The sequence below is a fragment of the Tachypleus tridentatus genome, chromosome 8 (assembly GCF_004210375.1).
Source record: "Tachypleus tridentatus isolate NWPU-2018 chromosome 8, ASM421037v1, whole genome shotgun sequence".
NCBI classification, from domain to species: Eukaryota; Metazoa; Arthropoda; class Merostomata; order Xiphosura; family Limulidae; genus Tachypleus; species Tachypleus tridentatus.
Genome location: NC_134832.1, coordinates 52,461,474 through 52,487,204, shown reverse-complemented (window position 1 = coordinate 52,487,204; position 25,731 = coordinate 52,461,474). Strand labels below are relative to the sequence as shown.

General features: G+C 34.1%; 2 protein-coding genes across 6 annotated transcripts in view; one reads left to right on the top strand and one right to left on the bottom strand.

Annotated features, from left to right (window-relative positions):
- LOC143222407 (epithelial sodium channel subunit alpha-like) overlaps positions 1-9,780 on the top strand; it is a 293,985-nt gene extending 284,205 nt beyond the window's left edge. Inside the window, exons 8-13 of one of the 3 annotated variants that reach the window (XM_076448896.1) lie at positions 785-929; positions 2,608-2,680; positions 4,233-4,296; positions 6,957-7,042; positions 8,139-8,214; positions 9,336-9,780. In XM_076448896.1, coding sequence (XP_076305011.1) covers positions 785-929; positions 2,608-2,680; positions 4,233-4,296; positions 6,957-7,042; positions 8,139-8,214; positions 9,336-9,530 — 639 coding nt within the window. In that variant the 3' untranslated portion in view covers positions 9,531-9,780. The remainder of the gene's footprint in view (positions 1-784; positions 930-2,607; positions 2,681-4,232; positions 4,297-6,956; positions 7,043-8,138; positions 8,215-9,335) is intronic. The other 2 variants (XM_076448894.1, XM_076448895.1) reach the window with 2 other exon arrangements.
- LOC143222410 (polyamine-modulated factor 1-like) lies at positions 787-24,302 on the bottom strand. Of its 3 annotated transcripts, none has more exons than XM_076448901.1 (5): positions 23,955-24,267; positions 20,700-20,909; positions 16,019-16,217; positions 12,891-12,996; positions 787-927 (listed from the first exon to the last, which is right to left on the bottom strand). In XM_076448901.1, exons 1-4 carry the CDS (start codon positions 24,149-24,151, stop codon positions 12,919-12,921), a joined length of 684 nt encoding a protein of 227 aa, XP_076305016.1. In that variant the 5' UTR covers positions 24,152-24,267; the 3' UTR covers positions 787-927; positions 12,891-12,918. The 3 variants fall into 3 exon arrangements, with proteins under 3 accessions (XP_076305016.1, XP_076305015.1, XP_076305017.1); XM_076448900.1 differs by lacking the exon at positions 787-927 and adding an exon at positions 8,108-9,044 and having other exon boundaries at positions 23,955-24,302; XM_076448902.1 differs by lacking the exon at positions 787-927 and adding an exon at positions 8,108-9,039 and having other exon boundaries at positions 23,955-24,302.
- Positions 24,303-25,731: the final 1,429 nt, after the last annotated feature.

Below are 25,731 nucleotides of genomic sequence, written 5' to 3'. Positions count from 1 at the left end.
TTAAAAGAAATTAACATTCAATATTTCCATGAATAAAAACAAAATCAAAGCAATGCGTTTCGACAGCACTAATTTGTGACACTACACACCGACCCAATCTGGGACAACACCCTTATCGAAGTATAAAAATTACAGTTACGAAAAAGAACCTTTTGACCGGAAATGTTATTTCGATGAAGGTGGAGATGTTTCCTGGTATCATTAACAAAATAATGAGCAAGAACTGGAAGCTAAAGAAAAGTTCACAACATTTAACCGTTTTTCAAGAGAAAGGTGGTTAAAGGAACCACAATCAATTATATTCTACCATATGCGATGTCATGTCCCACAACGAACTCATGTGTTTGTTCTACTCACACGAAGTCTGTGAATCCGACGTTCACGGATAGTGGAGGGTCATTGGAAAGCTTATGAAATTGCATTGTCTACAACTAATCTTGTTTCCATTCGCAATAGATTGCTACAGTGGAACTTGCTGTAAGATGCAACAATACATAATGGGACCATCAGAATGAATACAGAATGCCTTCCTTTTGGTAACTTTCAGTGATATATATATATATATGGACAAAAGCAAATTTAAAGTAATATACAGAGACCATTGTGTGAAGTATTTTTATTTTATGAAGCAACTCAAAACCGGTTTCCAAAATTTAAGTTTCTCAGCTCTCGTGTTCGGAGTTTACAGGTTAAACACCTGATGCACATATGCACTTTTTTCTGGATCGTCAAAACAGATAGTATAGAATGAAGAATGTGCTTAATTGTAACTTATATCTTACAGGTTTGTGTTGGAGCATGCACTCACAAGAAACTTATTGACAAGTGTAACTGCTTCTTAATCGATCCAATGTCTGAAGGGGTTCCCACTAACAGGTCTTCTGCACGTCCTTGTGGACTTGGAAAAAATAAGCCCCATATTGAACTCTGTAAGTAGAAACGCACACGTAAAACATAAATAGTTAGAATGGGCTGATGTCCGTTTGAAACAAAGCTAGCTTAAGTATACATTTGTATGTTTGCATACCCATTTTAAGTTACTTATATGAAAAGCTTTTAAAACTATTAAGTTTTATTTTTATGTAAATATTCGTTGGCATTTTTTTTTATGATGATACAGGCTTAACCAATAACTGTCGTTATTATGACTCACATTAAGAACTTTTTCTCAAAAGAGAACAACTAAAAACGCTATTGATATTTCTGTTATAATGTTCATAAATTCCATGTTCATTCTTCAGTTCATGTAAATTATTATATTAGATGTACTTTCAGGGAATTCCCGAAAGTGTTCTGTTTCAAGAGAAAATAAAAACAAAATTATAGACACAAGTATTTTTATTTATTGCTTTTAAAGTTCATATGTCAATCTGTGTTGTAGCCTGAAGATTATGTAATTATTCTCGTGATTCATGGTCTGCGCACGTTTTACTGACGCCACAACGGCACAAATCTCAATATTGAGCGATGTCATTTTAGTGTCTAATGGCTGACAGGCATCACTTTACTGTATAGTGATAAGAATGGTAACTCTCTCTAGATGGTCGAAAATTAAGCTTCTTACGTTATGAATTCATTGTACGAACGACGCCCTTTTAATGTGTCCATATGACTACCATAAAATTAAGTGGACTAATTTGAAACTTAAGCAGTAAAATATTTACCAATCTGTGATGTTACACTCGTGCATTGGTGTGGTTCATCAGTAAGAGTGGTCGCTTTTGACACTAAAAATTCGGATTTTGATAATCGCGATGAGTACAATACAAATACCTAACTATGTCGCTTCACGCTTAGCAACACACATACACACAAATCTGTAGGTTATATCCTACCATGGGTTAACCTTTTGTGTTCGACATTCTACACATGCATGTTTACCTTATAACTGGAGGCCAGTTATGGCCTAGAGTGTTTAGTGTATTGCACTGGTTACCCGAGAATCTCGAGTTCAATACGTAGTGCCTGTTTGTTTGGTTTCAGAATTTCGCGCAAAGCTATTCGAGGGCTATCTGCGCTAGCCGTCCCTAATTTAGCAGTGTAAGACTAGATGGAAGGCAGCTACTAATCACCACCCACCGTCAACTCTTGAGTTGCTATTTTACCAACAAATAGTAGGATTGACCGTAACATTATAACGCCCCCCACGGCTGAAAGGGCGAGCATCTTTGGTGCGACCGGGATTCGAACTCGCGACCCTCAGATTGTAAGTCCATCGCCTTAACCCATCTGGCCATGCTGGGCCTAGGTTCAACACGTAGTGCAAGCTTTCAAACATTCTTCGCTCTTTCGGGCTCGTAACACGAAACGGTTAAAAATAGAACTGCTTCTGGCCATATGTGCTGCCGACTTGCTGCTTTCCCTCTGGTCAGCATTTCAGATTTCAAGACGGTTACGCCCCGAGGCGTAGAGGTCTCTAACCTGGCCACATTCATCACATTGCGTACATAAATTTATTAGGGTAAATATTAAGACTACTAAGCCTACACCCTGTTAAACCGAGCACAGGACAAGTCTTATTACAAAAAGATTAAATCATCATGGTGTATTAGATTTTCATTATTATGTTTGTCTGAGTTGTAAAATATAACTTTTTTTTTTTTAAAGACAACTGTATGAAAACTCTTGGTGTTCGTGAGATAAAAAAGGCATGCAAAAGAAAATGTGTCCCCCCGTGCAAGTAAGTTTATTTATACCGTCGTAAATAATCTCATAAAGTTAACTTTTTAAAGACAAAGTTTTGGTGATGCTGAATGTGTTAATAAATATTTTTTTTTTTTTTGGAATTTCGCACAAAGCTACTCGAGGGCTATCTGTGCTAGCCGTCCCTAATTCAGTAGTGTAAGACTAGAGGGAAGGCAGATAGTCATCACCACCCACCGCCAACTGTTGGACTACTCTTTTACCAACGAATAGTGGGATTAACCGTCACATTATAACGTCCCCACGGCTGGGAGGGCGAGCATGTTTGGCGCGACTCGGGCGCGAACCCGCGACCCTCAGATTACAAAGCGCAAGCCTTAACGCGCTAGGCCATGCCAGGCCCATTATATAATTGTGGAAAAACACAAGAGATGGACATATTGTTATCAAAGACAAAGTATTAACTTCTAAATGTGTATGTTTATCTTATACAGTAATTTTACACACTTGTTGCAATAATGGATGACAGGGAATAAAACTCGTAACGAAGTATTTTCTCTTTCTAAATAATTAAAAATCTCCACGCTTGCGTCAGTTGAAAGCTAACAGATCTTTAACGCGTTAAAGCCGTTTCAATAACACCACTGTTTATAACGAATACCAACACGACTCGTACTTTAAAACCAGATTGTCAAATGTTTTTATAACTTGCCATAAATATGAAGCAACATAAAACGGTAGTATTGCGGGCGAAATTTGACAGAATAAATAATGCTAGGCATACAAAGTATGCCCCTCCATTGAGGTTGACACCAGCGATCAGGGAAGTCAGTTTTGCAATAACGCAACTTTTTTTTTTATTACACATTATACCTTATCAATTGGCCCAGTCTTTCACAGCTGTCTTAATTTATTAAAGCAAGTTTTAAAAAGTTACTTAACTTACCTTTATACTCAGGATTATTATTTTTATTTAATTCTACTTTCAACCTTATTAAAAATTGAAATATTAAAACTAACGGTGCGTTACTTCGATATGAAATTAAAGTGTACGTAGTATGCGCGTGATATTACATCACAACGAGCCTAATAATACTTCAAATCATAAGTTTATCTTCTGTAATGGCTCAACTATACTTTGTTGTATGCCTAATCTCATTGAAGCCATCTGAAGTACCTTGTTTGTTTGTTATTAAGCACAACGCTACACAACGAGCTATCTCTGCTCTTCTAACCGTGAACATTGAAAGAGGAATTTTAGTTTTGTAAGCAGTGAGACTAACCAATGAGCTACAGAGAAGCGAATCGTTTCTTAAGGCTCGTATAAACAGCGTTGCAGCAAACTCTAAGTAAATACAACCAGCCCAATAAGCCCTAACTGAGTACAAGGCCTCATCTTTACGACTGAGTACAACAAATATGGTGTCTTCGAATAATGTTTATATTTCTGGACTTTTTTTTTTTCAATCCATTGATGTACTTTCTTTTGTATACCACTATTTGTTCTGTTTAAATCATGAGACACTGAAATATAACCATTGATTTCTTATGTGTGTATCTGTTATTTCAATGTACTGTTTCTTCGGCAGGATGATATCTTATCACGTGACTATGCTGAGCGCTGATTGGCCTATGAATAATCGTTCAAAAAAGGTATGTCAGTTGTAGCGTCCTGGTCGTACAAAAATGCACCCATGATTGTCAGAATTTTACAATGATACTAACGGCACTTTACACGGTTTTCTCAATTCGGAACATTATAGTATAGACTTCGTGATCAGGGGTTCGAATCCCCTCGGTGGGCTCAGCAGATAGCCCGATGTGGCTTTGCTATACAAAAACACACACACACACACACACATAGACTTCGTGAGAGTAAACCAACATTTACATTGAAAATCATTTGATCCGTTACTAAGTTACTGCACCATGTTTGACATTCCTCGACAAATACAAAACAATAAAAGAATCTTCAGTAATTGGTTCTGTTTTGTATACATTTTCATTGAAAGTCTGTTAAGGCTTAAAAAATGTTCAAAAGAATCTACTTTTAGCTCATTATAATCAAATAGGAAAACTGGTTTGGCCAGCACGACTGACATTTAAAACTTTAAGATAATGGAGAATTCAAAATTTGATGAACTTGGGACCCTAAACGAGGTTTCAGTATGGTAAAGAAATAAAGGACTTCACGACGAGCAAGTCAAAACTTTTTTCTTTCATTTTAGCTGACACATCGCACAAACTTTAAGATACTCACGTGGTTGGAGGTGTATTAACCAAAAGTTCAAACTTGCTTCCGGTTTAAGAAATAAATAAAACATCTTCGTGATTCAATTGTTTGCTAAAGAGAAACAACGGCAAATATCCATGTCAAGAGAATAAAACGAACAGCATACTAAAGGCAGCTGTATTGTGAACAACGAAGAGAGGGATAGAGAAGCTTTTGCCTGTGGTATAGCACATAACGAAACTAGGCCTAGCAATGTGGCTTTGAATTTCACGCAAAGCTACTCAAGGGCTATATGTGCTAGCTGTCCCTAATTTAGCAGTGTAAGACTAGAGGGAAGGCAACTAGTCATCACCACCCACCACAAACTCTTGGGCTAATCTTTCACTAACAAATGGTGGGATTTACCATCACATTATAACATATTCACTGCTGAAATGGCGAGCATATTTGGTGGAACAGGGATTCGAACCTCTGACCTCGAGCATTCTGACTAACCAGGTATTAGGGACCAGCAATGTGGAAACAAACTTGGAAATATGTAATTTCATCAAGTTTAAATTGTGAATAAAACTATTCATCTCATTATTCTGTATTTAACGTTGTTTTTTTTATGAAACAAGGTTATCAAATATTGGTTTCAGGCAGGGGCGTAGATTTTTTACACACGATGGGGGGGATGATTCTTGCAACCACTTATGTGGACTGTTTAATTTGCAAATTGGTAATCTCTGATTACGTGAACCTGAAAGCTGTAAACATGCAGTCACAGGGTAATCTTGTTGCCACGATACTTGCATGTATACTTAGGCCCACTGACTGATACTTAAAAACTATTGCTTAAATCGAAAAGCTTAGAAGCACGCCTATATTAAAGATGTACATTTCGGCTATTGAAAAAGCCTGCATCTAGGCCCAATTATGTAATTCGATTGGTAAGAACACGAGAATCACAAGAACACACACAGAATTTGTAGGTCTGTGATGCAATAAAACAATTCAACAGACCAAATTGTAGGGGGGATGATTGTATACACCATACCCCCACCTAAAATGAAGGGGAGATGTATACCCTCCATTCCCCCAGGATCTACGCCCCTGGTTTCAGGTCCCTATCCTCCCATTTTCCAGTCTCGATTTATACAGTTTCAACTTACATAGTGCAGGAATACATTTCTCCTGCATAATAAAGGGTTAGACTATATTATCCTTATTTACTAATGTTTGTAGTGCCTCTTAGTCATGGACCTATAAAGGTAAATAAAGTAATGCCTTGATAGTGGTCCCATACATCGAGGATACCTACACGACCAAAAAGACGCACCACGTTTTCATAACAAGTTCTTCTTATGACGACCTAAGTCAACGTAAATGTCACAAACTAAAATTATTGAAATAAATAAATCATCAAAAGTTTGACAGAACACAATTTTTTACCTTGTTTGTTTCTTTGTTGTTGTTGTTTTTATTTCGCAAAAAAGCTACACATGGGTTTTCTGTAGTGCCATCCCTAATTATGCAATTAAGACTAGAGGGAAGACAGCTAGTCATCACCACCCACCTCCAACTGTTGGGCTACTCTTTTACCAATGAATAGTGGGATTGACCCTCATGTTATAACACCCCCACAGCTGAAAGGGCAAGTACATTTGGTGTGTTTTTATCTTAAATCAGTGGTTAAACATTACAACACTTCAGTCTACCTCAGATTTACTGAAAGCTGTATTCTTAGTGAGAAATGCCTAGAAATAAAACATTTTTTATTTGGCATGTGTACTTTCAAACTATGTATGTAGTAAAACATAGTTATAGACAGAAAGGGGAAGGGACAGGTATGTTCACATTATGTTAAGGGTGTACAAATAGTTTCAGATATCAAAATAATTTCATTGAAAATCAGCAAATTTTTCCTGGAGGAGTAGGGGAGGGCAGTCTGTTGGAATACCCAAGTATGGCTTTGCTACTTATTTCCTTTTTTCTTTAACAAATTACCTCACTGCCCTCTTTCTACAGACTTCTGCCTATACCACTGTATTAAATAATTAGAAAACTAACACACTTATATGTGGTTAATTATGTTTAGACACGTTTCAAAAGTGAATCGATCAAAGAAAGATGGACTGAAACTGCTCGGTGGAGTATTGGGCTTTCAACTTTGGAAGAAGAAAGGTAAACGTTACCAACATGGACGATAAAATATCGCAAATCACGTACTAGGTTTCAAATTATTACATCATGAATGTCTCAGGGTGATCAGTGGTCATTAAATATCATCTGTGGTTAGGTGCACCAAAGCTCAACTATGATCCTGATAACATGACCACTGAACTTTGTACAACAGAAACCATGCAATGTACAAAAGTTTGTGTAATTTTCAAAAGATTTAATGTTCAAGCCACATGTATTAAGAACTGCTTCTTAGATAAAAAAAAAAAACTTTGAATCTACAAATACAACTGCAATCTATATGCAAGTATTTGTTTCCTTAATGACATCAAGAGATGTCCATTAATCATGTTAATATGTGGTAGACATGTTACGATAAGCCTCTTAACTATGTTTAATGTGAAATATATGTCAATGTTCTTTTATCATATTTAATGGGGAATTCCATACCTCTGGCCATTTGTTTTAGCATAAAGCTACAAAACTGACTATCAGCACTCTGTCCACCAAAGAACTGAACAATAGATGGTAAAGTTGAGAGTTCAAAACCTTACCAGTGAGTCAGAGGAATGGACATGTCATACATACCTCTTGCTATGTCGACATGAAAATCCACATTGAGCTTTGCTCCTTGTCCTTGTTCAAACTGAAATTTGAATAAAGTGCACCTAACTGCTGACCAATGACCATTTGTCAACCCAACATTTTCATGATGTCTCCAGTCAATAATATAATTTCTGAACATCTTTAATTTAATTTTTAAAATTATTTACTCCAATAAAGATAAATTAGATTTTCTTTTTTATTTTATATTAAAATTGTGTAGACAAATGACAATTAGAATAGAAGGATGAAAATGTGTTAAAAGGTTTTATAATAAAAACCACTTAAAGCCATATCAACACAGATGTAATTAAGATGCTGTATGCACAGCCATATAATTATAAAATACTGAAACAATTTTCATTAGTCTGCATATGGTGTTTCGTTTTTCAATTTTGTACTGTTAATGTTACAACTTAATCAAAGATTTTCAATCTAAGCAGTCATTAAATAGGTTATCTATTACACTGTTTTAAAGACTTTTATTCCCTTTTAGGAGAAATTTAGCCCGGATTTATATTCATTTCAGCACCAAAATCCACGTGATTTACACACAGTATCCCAAGTTTGAAGTGAGTATAGATTTTGAAAAACAAACATTGTGATTAAGTCAACAATAATGTTAAAAAAACAGGAACTATTTATGATATTAGAATAAAAAAACCAACTGAAATAATGCAATGCTTTATACAGAGGAACTACAATATTAAAATGATTTTGAAGCCTATGTCATTACAGTCCATTTTATCAAATCCAGTCATCCTCTGTTTGATGACAGTGCATCTTGACACTATCTTTGCAGCATAGTTTCCAGGGCAAAAAGCTTCATCATAAGAATGGTGTATCCAAAACACACCATTCCACATACATTATTTCAATACTTCACATAGTTTACCAAGACAACAGTTCCCTAGCAACTGTTTTTTTTTTTTAATAAAGTACACAAAAATTTATAGGCACTACTTCTAGCAATGGGGCCAGTATGTTTTTTTTGTAAGGAATAATTTTTTCCTTTCCAGTGGTGCTTAAGATGTACATCAATTGAAAGGATGTGTTGTGGAAGTAATTTGGGTACACATGACTTCTGTTGCTTTTCCAGATGAAGAATATTTTTTTATTATGTTGCTTCAGATGTGTGGACACTTTTGCATGAATGTTTTCACCTGTTTCAAGTTGGCACACTTCACTTGTCACAGCTATGGTACAACTTACTTCAGGTTTGTTCCTAAATGTACCAAATTAATCCATCTTCCTCCATTTCAAATGCCATTGACCACAAAGGATAACCATATCTCGAAAGTTTCATATGTCCAATCTGAACATGTCCATACGAGCTGAGTATCAGAAAGGGCTGTTGCATACTCTCCTCAAAAGCTATCAAATGTTTTAGACATCACCTTATCTATTTAAAAAAAAAAAAAAAAACATTAAGTTGTAGTTCTATAAAACCTTATTCCATCAGCTGTACACTTGCCACGATTTTCATTTTACTTGCTGACTTACATATTCAAGTGTTTTTATATTATGTAGTTGAACTTCTATATTTGTTCTATAAAACTTTCACTTTTTAATTGATTTTTATAGTAATTTATATTAATGCCATGCACAGAAAGTGCATCTTACAGTTATCAAATTCCCTCTTTTTAAGGAGAAGTTTAAAAAACTGGATCATATATCAACCTTTCCCTTACAGGAAATAGAATTATTCAGCTATGTAGGAGGTTATCTGGGAATGTGGCTGGGAGCATCCTTGTTTACGTGCCTGGATATTATTGGCAATTTCATACAGAAGGTCAACAAAAAGAAGGCTGTTCTTGGTCAAGACAATCCAGAAGGGCATAAGTCAGCAAAAGCATCTAGTATTACATTACGTTCAGTTGAGAATTAAATATATATATATGTTTGAATTATTCATTATCTGATCTTATATCCTATATAAAATACAGAATCACTTTTTTAATACGTCACAGAACACAAAATCCTGAATTAAAGGCTCCATGAAAACAGGATACGAATGTATAAAGTAAGATCCATAAATGGATGGATAAAAGTAGCTTTCTCCGTCTGGATAAAATGAAGATTCACAAATTTATTAGGAAAACTGAAGCAATTTTATCTGAATAATATTCTTAGTGCTGCCAGTACCTGTGCACAAAAGCTATGTATTGCAACTGGTTCTACAATAAAATACTTACTGCAAAACAAGACTGGGGGTATACCTTTACTGCCCTCATACATTGATCAGAAATACTACAGTTAAGTAATTCACATTTTAATTCTTTCAATTCAAGAAGTAAAGTACTCCCATAAATGTCCAATCACAATTATTACAGAATGTGTTGTCTTTCACTCACAAAAACAAGATGCGTCTACTTCTTAAGTTAAACAAAGCAACACAATTGCAGAGATGCCAACTATTTCAAATGACTGAGCTTAATGATTGTAGACAGAGCACGTACAGATATCGTACAACCACTGGATACAGTTTTGAGTCATCCATGTCTGTGGATCCATCTGTGGCTAAACTGTAAACACTGTTAGTAAGTATGCTTGAAATCATTTTGTCATCTTCACAACCCAACATTTGTACAATGGCTGTAGTTTTGGTTCTAGCACAGCCATATTCTTTCACTGTATCAGAGTCTGGGAACATTTTTCTGAATAGATGTCCTGCAGGATCGGCTACAGCTAGCGGTAACTTATGAGCAATTGCGTGAACATCACTTCTGCATTTATGGTTTCATATTCTGAATTCTTACTCATAAATGTCGTTATCTGCATCGTTTTTGTCTTTGCCTCAGCCTTTTGTTGGTGAGATGCCGATTTTGTATGTATGGAACAATTGTTTATCCTGCCATGTGCCACAGAAAAATCGATGTGACAAACTGTACAAAATGCATGACTGTCACTGACTTTTGATGCAATGACTGAATATTTTGCACTATACTCTTTCCTACATTTTTGATTCACAGTTTTAGTCCTTTTAGATTTGCCAGAAACAAGACAATCTGGTGAACAAGGCTTCTTTTTTTCCATCTTGTGAACGATCGCATTGGTGTTTCTATGCCACTTAGAAAATGAGAAATACCCATCTACCAGAGCGCTGATTGGCTGACAAGCACTGATGACATAAGTATGGATTCCCCATGTACCCAGTATGGAGAAGTACCACACTCAAACTACTGGTAGACATCGGAGATACAAATATTTTTTATTATTTCAAGCACAAATATGATTATCGCAAGTAGCAATTTAGACTATGTTTTTATTTATTATCAAAATTTACTTGTATCTCACTAGAAATTTTCTTTTCACCCCTTTCAAGCCCTGAGGGAAAAATTTATCACTTCATTGTATAGGCGTATATAATATTTAATAATTTGGGAGTTGCAACAAGTCGTAACATTTGTCTGTATGAGCATATAGTCGTAATGTATACACCAAAATCGTAATGATTATGCTGAAATCGTAATGGTTGGCATCTCTGTAATTGTCCTAGGTCTCAAACACAAAACAGTTTGATAAAAGTTTACCTAAACATGTTTCACTGTCAATCTAATTCAATAACCATTTACTCTAAAGTACTCATCTTACAGCTACCAACACTCACTAACGGAGTGTGAAATCCACACATCTCTCGTATTTTCATGCTCACAAGTGTTTAAATTTCATATACCAAAAAAAGTTGAATATATTTTCAATCCTGGTTTGTGAGGCCTAAACAGTAGAATAAACAGAAAAAGTTATTTATTAGCTGAACCTAAGCAGCATCACCTTCAGAATAAAATTTCAGAAAACCAATTACTTCCAAGAAAAGAAATATCCAAAGTGTATATCACGTATCAAAGTATATCTTTTAATAAAACTCATTTTGTGCTAGAATTAAGTTTATTTAGCACAAAGCAGTGACAAGTATTCCTAAAAATCACTTTGGCCACATAAAAAATTTAAAAGGATGTGCCCAGTTAACAGGAAAATTACTGGAGTGACTGCCTTACACTAAATAAAACATCACTGTCAAACTACAAGAAAAAATTCTTTACAAAAAACTTAATCTAATTTGGCCCCTACCTTTGTTACAAATCAACTGTTTTAACTGTTAAAGGTACTGTTATTCTTCACTGTCATGTTAAGCAATGACAACAAAGGGAAGGAAAAAATACATGTATTAAACATGAAAACGTTTTAAAAACAGCTATCTAATTCTTTTCACCCTCATATAGTTCTCCATTAAACTGATATCTTCTGTCTGGATTTTGGTTCAACTGGACACTAGGACACACTTACTCCTTCCTGTGACAATGATGGTCAAAGTTATCTGTTTTACAGAATTCATCACATAACAGAAAAGAAAAAAACAAAGCCCTGAAAATATCACAGGCAAGCAATTGCAAACTAGAAAGTGTTCAAAAATTACCACATGCAGTTGGTAAATAACAAATGAGGAAATTACAAATTATGATAGTCTTATGTAAAAATATAAGAGGGCCCAATTGTTTTTAAAAATGGTTTGGTCCCTAAGATTAAAAACAAACAAAATTAAGTGCTCCCTCATACATCGGCAAGTGTACAACGTAGCAGGTTATGCATCCCCTTGTACAACATTGTAGTTTATGCAGTGATAAAATAAATACATTTAATATACTTTTTCTGGCACACCATTAATTACAGTCTGGCCAGAAGGCACCATTTATCAAGTTTTATGAAAGAACAAAATCAAAACAAAGTATCATAAATCTGGTAAAAATAACCTAGAAACTCAGATTTGATTAAGTACTGCATACAGCTATTGCATGAAGTAACAAATAAAATACCGTGGCTGCAATAACCATGTTAACCATTGGACCCTGAAATTAAAAAAAAAACCTGCACCATACCAGACAACAAGTACTTTATGTTACCTAAAACAAATTTTTCCTGGCAATTGACATTTAGGACATGTATAGAAAACCTAACTTAGAACTTATGTAATCTAAAACTTATTTATTTTACCTAACAACAACTGCAGCGTATCTTGCCAAACTGTAAAATGCTTGGTTTATACTCTTTGAAGAAAAACCTTTACTTAACAAAAAATGACAGTATTTAATTCAATTATATGTGACACAAGACAGTTAATGGTATCTTATGTAAGCCTACTCCACTTGAAAGCAAATAACTTACAATATATTGCACCAACTGGAAAGCAGTCGACAATCAATCATAAGTGATATATTTTATAATGTTTGCTTTGTTCATAGTTACTTACACATTCCAGATCACAACTTAGCAAGTGTTCATCCTTCAAAATCCACAACTGTGTGAAGATCATTCTCGAGTTTCTCAAAGGACAGACCACTAGAGATCTCTGTAAGCTGTATTTAAAAAAAAAATATGTAATTTTTATAACAATTTTCTCTTAATGTTTTCTTAACACTTTAACAATATATAGGCATTGCAAGTACCACATTTTTTTTTATTTTGTGATAAGACAAGAGATTGTTTTCATTCAAGTACCACGCCAATCTGAAATGAGCTTATAAAGAGATACACAGACTAGCTTTGACTTAGAGCACTTTATATCTATTTGTGGTTAAACCTTATTACTTGTATCAATTAATATCACTATGTAATCGTGGCAATAACTAATACTAGTAACAGCATTAACAGGTTTTAATGCAAGAATAACTGTATGTATGATGCATACTGATACAATTTAAAAAACACTTTACATGACCTTTAAATCACACAAATGAAAAACTACAACCAATTGATCAATTTGTCATTATTACAGTACATTATTCAAGAAAATAAACTGTAAAATGCACTCGTATTTTTGATTTGTTTCAAATTTAGCAATACACCTAAGTATTTCTTCCCAGAATCCAGTCAAGCTTTAGGGTTGCCATTTCATCTTCTAAGCTTTCATGTAAGCTCACAGATTCATAATGATATTCAAATACACAGACAAAGCCATAAATGTTGGTGTTGTATCACACACTTTTTTTTTTTTTACATTTCAGGTCTCTGTTTATTACATTTGTTGCATGATTGAAATAACTGTCTAAATGGAAAATGAATCCATTCAAAAAAGTCTTACTTCATGATGGATAAGAATCTGTTTGTACCTACCAGGAGTCAGGGTGCCAACACTTCTGTTGGTCCACAAACATGTTTCACGATTCCTGTACATAGAATGTAATACTTCTCTCCTCTCTGCCAAAAAACTGTAGTTCATCACTGCCAAATACTTTGGGTTTTGATTCATTTTCAAAGAGCATCCTCCATCTTTGCTCTTCCCACTGTTGGAAGTCTAATGACTATTTCAGCCATCTAGCTTTGTTATTTCACAGAAACAAAGGTTTTGGAGCAACGACACATCAACTGAGGATATTTCATGCTAATGCATATCTGACTATTTTAAATGTAACATATGGTCATTGATAATATATTTATCAAATTGTCAGAGAATACCCCGAATTACTTTTGAAGATTTGGCAAAATCTCTTGACCAGTTACATCATACTTACTGCTAGCTTAACCTCAACCTGTTTCAAAAATTATTCTTCATAAGCTAAAATTTTAATTTATATGTGACCATCATTTCTTGCATTCTGTCTCAGAGCCATAACTGCATTCAATACATTACAGCTGCGAAGTTATTTCTAACCTGAAAACGTATCTCCAAGAGATACTTATCTTTATGCACACAGTAGCAGACCATTACCATAATTACGTTATGCCCCATGTGCAGTTGATCTGTTGTGTGCAAATACTATGTTGGCTCTATTTTCTGGCCAACTTTGGAACACACCGGTTTATTTTGTCTTTTTCCTTTCATATTCCATCTGAATAAAGAGTATACCCTGCAATAGATGGATGTCATCTTCCACAATGTGACCCCTCCTTTCATAAGGCCCAAGTATAGGGTGTCACACTCCATGGACTTTCCCCTTAAGTCACTGTGAATTGTGCTGATGTGGCAGTATCTAACTGGCTGAAAGTCACTTATGGTATGCAGCAATTGCCACTTTAAAAACGTGGACAAGAACATGCTCGTACCGGTCAGTGCCACTATTTTAAGTGGACAATAATTCACAAAAACCGTCTGTAGTCCCCAACTTGAATTAATGTGCAGTCAACAACAATAGCCCACGTCATGGATCATCAGTACTGAAGTAATATGCAAGTGTAACGGTCGCAAGTTGAAAACACCTTTCATCATCTGCATTATATAGGTAAAGTCATGCATACGATTTTATAATTGTTTTTATGTAAGCGGTAATGACAAATTTGTGTGAGCAATTAATGACACACCTTAAGTAAATTATATAAATTAAGATTGCACACCTTAACTCTAAAAGATTACCTCACCACATCAAGGTAGGTCTTTAGCTACTGTGTATGGAAAGATACATATTTCATCTTGAAAGTTAATATTTTCTTTACCCTAAAATGTACTTTCAATAACATACCTTTCTGATCACCTTCCTCCACATTACCAATGGATATCATTGCTTTGTTTAAAAATATTTAATTCTGAGTCCAAGTGCTTTTGGGGACCTCCAGCATATGGAGAATGTGTTGCCTTATTACTGGTGGAGGGCTATCATCACATAATTATTATATTATACACTAGTAGAGTTTCTTATAACACCTGTCTTTGGTTGTTGATATCTCAAGACTAGCAGCATGTTCAAAACCTCAAAAGTGGATGTGCAAGGAATAAAAAAAGTGTGCAGAGAGGTAAACATATCATTTTAAAACAGTACTTTTTTGGGAATTGTGCTGATGTGGCAGTATCTAATTGGTTGAAAGACAACCAATCAGTGTAAACTATCAGCACATGATCCTTGTCTGATGCAGTTAATTTTCAAGCAATAGTGGAGGAGCAGTCTCCACAACATTTGTATTTCATAAGGTCAAAGCTGATGAAAGATGTTTTAAGAACACTTATTGTAAATGTTATACTAGTTGGTTTAGTACTGGCCTACCATCAATCTTTTAGCCTAACCCACTTTAACAATGTACCAAATCAGATATCCTTAGTGTTCTAAGACAACCAACATTATGAACTACTGACTGGAATGTAACCAGATAGCGAAAACTATCACATACTTCATTCATTCAAGAATAAAAGAATTCAGTGTCATTTGTATAACGTACCTATAAGTGAAAGTGTGAAACATATTTAGCAGCATCACAAGTTGAACTTAAAATGCAATAAAAAAAAAAAGCCTTGAAGTTACAATAAATATCAATGTGTGTTAGGAAGACTATGGTAGCATTTTGCTACATCGTAGTCAGCACATCATTCCAACATTTAAAGATTTTCTAATACATTTATGAAGTTCATTCAATAACAGGATCCGCTCTACTTTTAATATGAACACAAACCTCCTCATACTGACTGTACTTCACTTTCGCTTCTCGTTCAAGATTAGCAATTGCCTGACGTCCAACTCTAACCTGTTCCTCTAGCTTGGTATTTTCTTCCTCTAACTGTTTTACTAAATTCAACAGTTCGGTTTGGTGCGCACTTTCAATTGTATAGTAATGGTCCACAATATCCTGATTTGGAATCCCAGTAGGTCTCCTATAAAAGAAATGTCAGATGTTTTTTTTTAATTCTTAACACAGACCAATAAATTAACACTACATGAAGCAACACTATTCGTACTTCAATGTTCATATGTCAAAATTAAGCATCTGCAAAGTTGTGACATCCACCTCTTTAAACGAGATAAGTTTATCTTTTTACACACACACACACACATTCTTCTTTACTTTTATAATCACAACAAATAGTGAATTTACAAAAGATTTAGAAGCATACAAGAAGTGGTTCCATTCTATGGGGCGTAACACATCTTGATAGGACATTAGTACCTCTTTCAGTACTATGTCCCCCAAAATAAAACAATTTCATTATATTTGTCAATCACTGTTTGTCAATTTACTATTATAGTAGCATGAGGTGCTTCCATAGATAAGTAATTAGTATTATTTTTAACAAGAATCAATTCCAAGGTTAAACATTTAATGTTTTTTTATGCCAAATAGAACACATTATGTAACTAGAAATGGATTTAAAGAAACATTTTAAGAGCCACTTTCCTACCATCTTTCTGACACTAGATGTAGGATTTTTTTTGTATTCTCAAGATGACTGATATGGGTATTAAAACTTTATTTTAATTAATACCCATACCAGCCATCTTGAGAATATATATTTACTTCGATAGATAGTTTAGACAGTTTCATCACATTTTTACTTCGTTTCTCATCATCACAAATCAGGATTTCTTTTGTACCCAATATATATCTGTGAATTAACAATCACAAATTTACTCAAACTTAACAAGTCAAAGTGCAAGGTGTTGTCATGTGGAGAATAAACACATTTTTGTCATCATACAGGTTACGTGCACATCCCTTCCAGTGACTCTGAAATAAACATGTTTTTTTTATCGTATCTCTGTATGCTAGAACTGATATTTACCCTTCTTCTATTATATGGCATGATTTACCTTGGTTTACAATATCTGTAATGCTTTTAAAATTTTATTTTAAATCAGAAAATGTGTACAGAATCCCTTACACAAAAACCATGATTGTTGAAGGAGCCAGAGGTCTTGAAAAACAAAGTCCTATCTTTTTAATGATGTGTTGGATTCCATTGTGAAAGGTCACTTGAAAAATGGTAAATCATATGTAGGTTGATTACAACATAGGTTTTTTGTTGTTGTTTTTTTACTGTCTTATCAGTTTGTTAGTTTTTTTAATAAGGCTACTACATCAAGGATAATGACACCCTAGTGGATTTTATTTAACTTTGAAATCATAATCATGAAGATACTGCATTAAAAAAAGTTCAAACACAAATTGGATAGGCAGAAGAAGCAAGGGATTGTAACTTATGCATGATTTATTGGTTAAAGGAATATTACTAGTGCGAGTTCCTTACAAATTGCCATAGGAATCATTGTTTTACATTACATAAGTGGCAATAACAATGTCTGGTTGCTTGGTTGGCATTTACTGGCACGAACCAGCTAGGTTATCTTAACCTTGTTTAATGTTCAACAAAGCATATTTGATGAGTTGATTAACAAATAAAACTTTTGGTGATTTGATTTTCTTGTTTATAATTCTGCAAAGAAATCTGAACTGCCCACCACCATGGCCAAATTTACCCTAATTTTCAGGCTATGAAGTAGTAAAACACATGTTGTGAAATACAAGATTGGTTTCCTCAGCTCGATAAAGTCCTTTTCACCACAGTTTTTCATGAACTCTGTTAACAGATTACAATTTAAAAAAAGAAGTTCTTAAAATCAAATACAAAATGGTTTCATGTTACCAAGTTCAACAGTCCCCTTTCTCAGAATCATATACAAAATGGTTTCATGTTACCAAGTTTAACAGTCCCCTTTCTCAAAATCATAAACAAAATGGTTTCATGTTACCAAGTTTAACAGTCCCCTTTCTCAGAATCATATACAAAATGGTTTCATGTTACCAAGTTCAACAGTCCCCTTTCTCAAAATCATAAACAAAATGGTTTCATGTTACCAAGTTTAACAGTCCCCTTTCTCAGAATCATATACAAAATGGTTTCATGTTACCAAGTTCAACAGTCCCCTTTCTCATTACCAATCATATACAAAATGGTTTCATGTTACCAAGTTTAACAGTCCCCTTTCTCAGAATCATATACAAAATGGTTTCATGTTACCAAGTTTAACAGTCCCCTTTCTCAAAATCATAAACAAAATGGTTTCATGTTACCAAGTTTAACAGTCCCCTTTCTCAGAATCATATACAAAATGGTTTCATGTTACCAAGTTTAACAGTCCCCTTTCTCAAAATCATATACAAAATGGTTTCATTACCAAGTTTAACAGTCCCCTTTCTCAAAATCATAAACAAAATGGTTTCATGTTACCATGTTTAACAGTCCCCTTTCTCAGAATCATATACAAAATGGTTTCATGTTACCAAGTTTAACAGTCCCCTTTCTTGAAACCCTAAATGTGTATAAACACTACTGCAACATTTCTCTCTTTTTGTGACAGATTTTGAAAAGGATTACAAACACTCATCAAATTAATTACAGGAGCTAGTCTTGTAAGTGAAGATTGAGACAGCAGTAATAATAACATTACAAAAGAAACACAATCTTGGATTCCCCTAAACTCCACATCTTTATGGCCAGACACAAATAAGAAGAGAGTTCTATTTGGTGGTGAGGTGTTTCTTTTTAATTTGAAAATATGATAAAAGCTCTTTATTGGAGTAGTTTTTTTTTTATTCTAACTTCAACATCAAAAGCCACTAAAACCCTCTGTGGCCCACCAAATTCAGTTTATGCAGGATGGTTGTTAAAAATTAAACTTGGAAAAGACTTCCTTAATGTGCAGGGAAAGTTGTCATGGAAAGAAAAAATGTGATTATAATGCCTCCATCTATGGTGAACCAAAATTAAAAGTGTACTTAGATCTTATTACAGTGGAACCCCTCTAAAGCAGCCACCTTCGGGACTGAGACAAACTGGTCTGATTAGAGGGAGAAACACTTTAACATGGGGGTAAATGGAGAAGAAAAAGAGACTGATTGAATGACCACTTTCAAGGGGTGACCGAATCTGAGGGGTGGCCACTTGGAGGGGGGTTCCACTGTATCTAAATTTTCAGAGTAACAAATGTATTGACTCTTCTGTTTTTCTTTTTGTCTCATTATAAGTCATTTTAAGTGTAATATTCTGCTCAGGTTTGATCTCATTACTGCTGGAAGGATAGTGCTTTTAACAGTTTTGTTTGATTCCTTAAGAAGACACTTCACTCCAAACTTACTGTTGTTTAGATTGACAGCTTCATAAGTGAAATAAAATTCATTTTAATTTTACACTCAGATCATGAAAGTTTCACGATGATGTTTTTTAAATCTACTGTTCTATCAACTGTTCCTATGGTAGATAAAGATGGAAATTAGTTTGATATGACCAATTATCTATTAGCATTATACAATCAAAATTACTGGTTCCAGTTGTTTCAACTATTCAGTATTCTACAGGGTGTTCAGAAAATCACTGTGCACTTAAAAAATTACAAGTTTTTAAAAATCTTATACGAAAATAACCAGTTAGTTAAATGCAATTGGTTAATGAAATTGACAATTGATCAAATTTCACTAATTACTCATCACTAATGGTAAACATGTATTTCACAACATGTATTTGCATATTATTCACTACACTGGTTACTTTAAAACATTTCAGTTTCAATGGATGACAATCACTTTGTCCTGCTTCGTATAAACCGAGCCACCTAGAGGATTAATAACTTTTTAATCCTACATAAAATAATATTAAACCTGATGTGATCATAATCAACACTAGAATATATATATATATATATTTTAACCATAAAGGAATTTGAGAACATTCATCGAAATTAAAAATATATATTAAGCAATATTTAAAACAAAAACAGAGACCCAAAGTTGATAAATATATATAGAATTTCCACCAGGGTAAAGGTGTAGTTAGTGTAAAAGGGAAAAGTCTGATTTGCGAGATCACACTTGTTGGTCCAAACAAAATAAGATTCCCAGCACGAGGTACAAGGGACACAAAAATTTAACATATGAGGATATGTTTACAAATTACTGCTGCCTCACTCCATGATGTGTTAATAGTTCTGAGATCTTAACATTGGTGCATTTGATCTCAGAACTTAACACTCAACAATGTTTTCCCTTGTTAACGTGAACATTTTTGGCTGTTCTTGAATTTAAAATTCAGATATCAGATGCATCAATGTTGAGACAAAAAATATATTTAAAAAGGAATAAAGAACCTAACAAGTTCTGTAAAAAAAAAAGTATTTTGAAAAATAAATTCTGCCTTTACTTTTGTAACACTAACGGCACTATGAGATTTAGACAATAAAGAAAACGTTTATCTCCTAAACTAGACAGAGGATATATATGTGCTTTGAGTTGATTACCATGCACATAAACTGCTTAAAATAAAACAAAATACATAATAAACAAATGAATATAACTTATAACTTGCCATGCACGTTGGTTTGAAAGATAGGCCTGCTGAGATTTCAATTCTTCCAATGTCTTTAAAAACTCTGTAATCTTCTCTTCTCTATACATCTGGTTTACTTCTAGCTGAATGTTCTCCTGCAGCTGTCGAATTAACTGGACATGAATGTCCTTCAAATCCTCGGGGTACTGTTTCCAAATGGGGCTAAAGTTCTGGCACAGCAGCTGGAATCTACGAATAAATGAAAAATAAAAATTCCTTGCTTTTGTATAATATTTACTTCTGATCTAATTAAATACATTTTTCTTATGTTCTTACTAATGAAGGTTATAATACTTTGTTTCAAACATTGGATAATTTCACTGTTAACACTCCTACGAAAAGTGGGGCCTAATAGGCCCCAGAGCAACTTGAAAGGTTATTAATATTAGGCTAATAATTTTGTCTTACTGAACTGTAAGACAAACTAAACCACAGATCTTACCTACAACTGAGTTGTTTCTGGTTGTTTTTCTTCCAATTTCACACGACTGCAAAAGAGTTTTCTATTTAGCAGCTACCCAATGCTAAATTGTCTTTTCTTTTTTCTACTCATAAGAGTTACAATCAGGGGTGTAGCTCCTCGGGAGGATAGAGGTTATACACCCCCCCTTCATTTTAGGTGGGGGTATGGTGCATACAATCATCCCCCCCTACAATTTGATCTGTTGAATTGTTTTATTGCACCACAGGCCTATAAATTGTGTTTGTTCTTGTGATTCTCGTGTTCTTACCAATCGAATTACATAATTAAGCCTAGATGTAGGCTTTTTCAGTAGCCGAAATGTACATCTTTAATATAGGCGTGCTTCTAAGCTTTTCGATCTAAGCAATAGTTTGTAAGTATCAGTCAGTGGGCCTAAGTATACATGCAAGTATCGTGGCAATTAGATTACCCTGTGACTGCATGTTTACAGCTTTCAGGCTCAGGTAATCAGAGATTACCAATTTGCAATTGACGTTTTTTTTTCATTTTCAGGCTAAGCTTTTATGAAAAGCAACAGCGACCCAGCAGTCTAAAAATCAGAATATTAAGGAGCAGAACAACATCAATGATACTAATGATAAAGTCAAAATTATTTATCATACTAGAAGTTTATCAGTATCCATGACCATGAAATTATGTACTACCAGCTATCTAATATTTTGATAATTGTTCCTCACAGTCTGTAGTAAACATACATGCCAACTGACACTAAACAAGAATAATAATCAATGTTTATTTTTCGAATGCAAGACTTTTAGTCAGATCATTTCTCTCAGCTTGAAGACGAATCAGTCTTGTAATTTACTATCACTTACTCTCCAAGACAAGTGAAAGGTGATCGTAACTCATCAATATTGAGATTTTTGGACTGCTGGGTATTTAGTTTATAAAACATTTACATGTAAAAACAGCTGGTTTGGGTTGAGAAAATATTTTATGCAGAGAAGTGAACAACGTTTCAACCTTCTTTGGTCATCGTCAGGTTTGAATCTTACCCAAACCAGCCGTTTTTACATATATATTTTTCTCTACAAATGGGTTTTCTCATCTTCACTGATTATATGAAACATTGTTCTCAGTTGCTGGATGTCTAGCCACTGTGTTATGAAATCAATCAAAATGATCAATAATATTTGTGTTTTGTCATCATTAAAAATCAATTTAAATAACAAGTCATTTGAAAATGTAATTCAGCATAGAAGCACAAGTCAAGTGCTAGTTTATAAACAGCCTGCAGTGTTAAAAGTAAACTTCTATATGCAGTCAATACTACTGTACAAATAACCCTTAACTACAATATTCTTTGGTTTAGTTAAACTTATAAGATAATACATGTGCACAATATGTAAACAATGATAGCTTAGAGGATGAAATAACATTGGGTGACGTCTTTCAACCATCTAGTAAAATATGAATAACACTAGTTAATGTAAATTCACTTCAGTCAAGCATGGTAACTCAGCATTTGTGTCTACAGTCAATAAAGTTGCTGATTTTAAGAAGAATGCTGGTGCATTACAAAAGAACTTAGATAATTTGGAAACTTCAACAAATAAATAAAAGATAGCTTTTAATTATAATAATACATGTATATTGCTATAATTTAAGTTATAATTTTGATAGAAATAACCTTAACAATATCATGACAGAAAAACAGTTTGGTGATTCTGATTGATCAGTCTCTTAAGCCATCCAAGTAGCATGATACCGAGAGACACAAAACAACACAAATATCATGTTTCCTGTATGAAACTGCTGAATGTACAGGGTGGCCCATAAGACCCTTACCCATCTATATATCTTATGTATCCAGTGTATCTGTGTGCTGTCCCTCATTCTCGCTGCATAATATTATGCGACGCCATGTTCTGTGAGACAATTTCCTTAACATAGCAGGTGTTATTGTTCCAAATGCCTCAGTAACAGCTGCCTTCAACTCATCATTAGTATTATAACGTTGTTTATAATAACATATGTATGGGTAGGGACTTACGGGCCACCCTGTAGTTTACAAGGTCTAAAGCAGTGGTTCCCAACCTTTCTATTGCCTCGCACCCCTCAAAAATTTTAATATGTTCTCGCACCCCTCACAGTAATTATATTTCTAAGAATAAAGGTGAAGGTGGCCAAAACAAATGTTATCTTGCACCACTGGTCTAAAGAGTTCATAATTTTATTGTGCAGTATAGGCCACTAGTTAGGCCTCATTTGGAATATTGTGTACAAAGGAGCTCTTACTTGTACTAGGTTGATACTAGTGAAAGTAAGATTATTATGTGAAGTCATGTTGATTTTTTTTTATTTTTAAGAGAAAATTTTAGAGTTGGATGGGATCTAATTAAGTTATTTAAGATTTTTAATACGACTAATAGTTAGAATTCATAACTGTCTTCATACTTATTAATGAGAATGGGAACACCAGGTAACACAAATATAAATATTGGAATTCAAAGGTAGGAGTCAGTTTCAGCTAAGACAGCTTTATTTTTCTAACACGGAATAACAAACAGTAAGAGAGTGGTTGGCTTTAAGAATAGATTGAGCTCAGTTATGGTGGATGTAGTAAATTTCAGAGAAGACTCAATAAATATTAAATGATAAGTAAGCTGTGAACGCTTTTTTAAAGTCTTTAGTAAATGGGACAGCCTAAATCACTGTTAATAGTTTTGATGAATAAGTGATTAGATGGATCAACAAATATGTTAAGTTAAAAATGAATTCGTTGTAATATTACTTCGAAAACTACTTACTTGAATGATTGCATGCACTTAGAAATTGTTTTATCAAGCGAGGTCTTCAGCAGACGTGATAATCTATTAGTACTGTTATAACTAGAATTAGAAACAGCATCACCAGAACTTGAACTTCCAATTCCATGTTCATCACAAGCAGTAATCAAAAAACTACCGTGAAAAGATTTGTCTTCATTAGATCGTGTTTCTGACATGATGCAAAATTAATCAACAAGTTTAAAAACACTTTTATCGAAACTTTCAAGTGTACAGCAGTGTAAAAAAAATAACCTTGCCAATTGTTTATGGAGTTATTACAAACAGCAAATATCGCGCGCGTTAAACATGAAACTATAGCGCCATCTTACATTTTTCATTAAAAAGAAGTTATTCCAGCGGTACTTAGCTTTCCATATCAAGTTGTTTTTTTTTTTTCATTTTATTTGTAGTTAAGCACAAAACTACATAATAGGCTATCGATGTTCTGCCTACCACGAGTATCGAAACCCGGTTTATAGCATTGTAAGTCCTCAAACATATCCCTGTGCCACTGGAAGTCCCAAATTAAGTTAAATGGTAGTTATCAAATACAAGTATACTGTGCGCCTAACATTGTTAGAAATTAAGGGAATGTGGTAAAGTGTAAGTAACACTTGCTAAAAAATACTCGAAGTTAGATGGTTATACCCTCTTTTCCCTTGTCTCCTTGTTGGGTTACTATCCTTAAATCTAATTATGCAATATAAAACCCACTAATATATATATATAAATCACTTACTTTTCAATGAAGTGGGTTTAGGGCCGAAACGACGTAAATGAAATTAATTTAGCAACTGCAGAAGCCATTTGTACTCAATTACATAAAAAATAACTTGGTTATTTCTTAAAATGCATTAAAACTTGACCATGTGTGGCCTGGTGGTTAGCGCGTGTGATCTATGAACATAAGAGTTCATTTTTCTAGGATCGTTCCCTGACAACCACTCTCTTCACGCTTCTCAATGGCACAGCAGTATGTCTGTGGGCTCACGCCGCTATAAACCAGGTTTCGATACCCATGGTGGGCAGAGCACAGATAGCCCATTGTGTAACTTTGTGCTTAATTACAAACAGACAAAGCAAACACTCTCTTCATTTTGCATGCGCAATAAAAGTGACAGTCAAATCTTAATATTCGGTCAAACATACTTAGCTCAAGTATTGATGGTAGGTAGTGCTGAAGTTTATTAACATTTTGCCTGAGACGTTAACACCAAAGTACTACTTCACAGGTATTAAATTTTATTCTGTATTGAATTAGAAATAAAAACATTATATTTTGCCTCCCTCCAATGAAAGACAAAATATTTTGCAAAGTGAGACTTATTCAATTTGATTCCAAGAGGTCTGGTGAAAGGTAGAGCTCTGTAGATTACGTTTCAATTATTCCTTTCAATATTCTATATTTGAGTTCGTCTTACACACATAAAAATCACAAATACAAAGAACTGTTCCAGATTAGAAACAAAATAAAATAATGTTGTAAATAATATTTTAATGTGTTAATTTAGGGGTTTGTAAGACTAAAGATTAAGTATCTTCATAAAAGTAGTTCTAGAATATCTAAAAGGTTCATTCTGACGTCAAAAATCTGGTAATTTCGGGCAACATTTATAGATAACAGTCCATTGTTTATAAATGTAAGTAACCGCTAAATTAGCAGATAATGAAGTATTCAGTTGTGAAATATTAAGTAGTGTTTGAAGACTGATCGAATTAAGCATTTCATTAAGTACAGTGCTTATGTAAACTTATC

Bases quoted from the DNA above. Each gene is read 5' to 3' on its own strand.
- LOC143222410 (XM_076448900.1), bottom strand. From the start codon at position 24,151: ATGTCAGAAACACGATCTAATGAAGACAAATCTTTTCACGGTAGTTTT. The intron at 16,218-20,699 runs GCAAGTTATAAG...TTTCTTTTATAG, and splicing joins CTTTCAAACCAACGTGCATG to GAGACCTACTGGGATTCCAA. The intron at 12,997-16,018 runs GTTTGTGTTCAT...TTTTAAATACAG, and splicing joins AGTACAGTCAGTATGAGGAG to CTTACAGAGATCTCTAGTGG.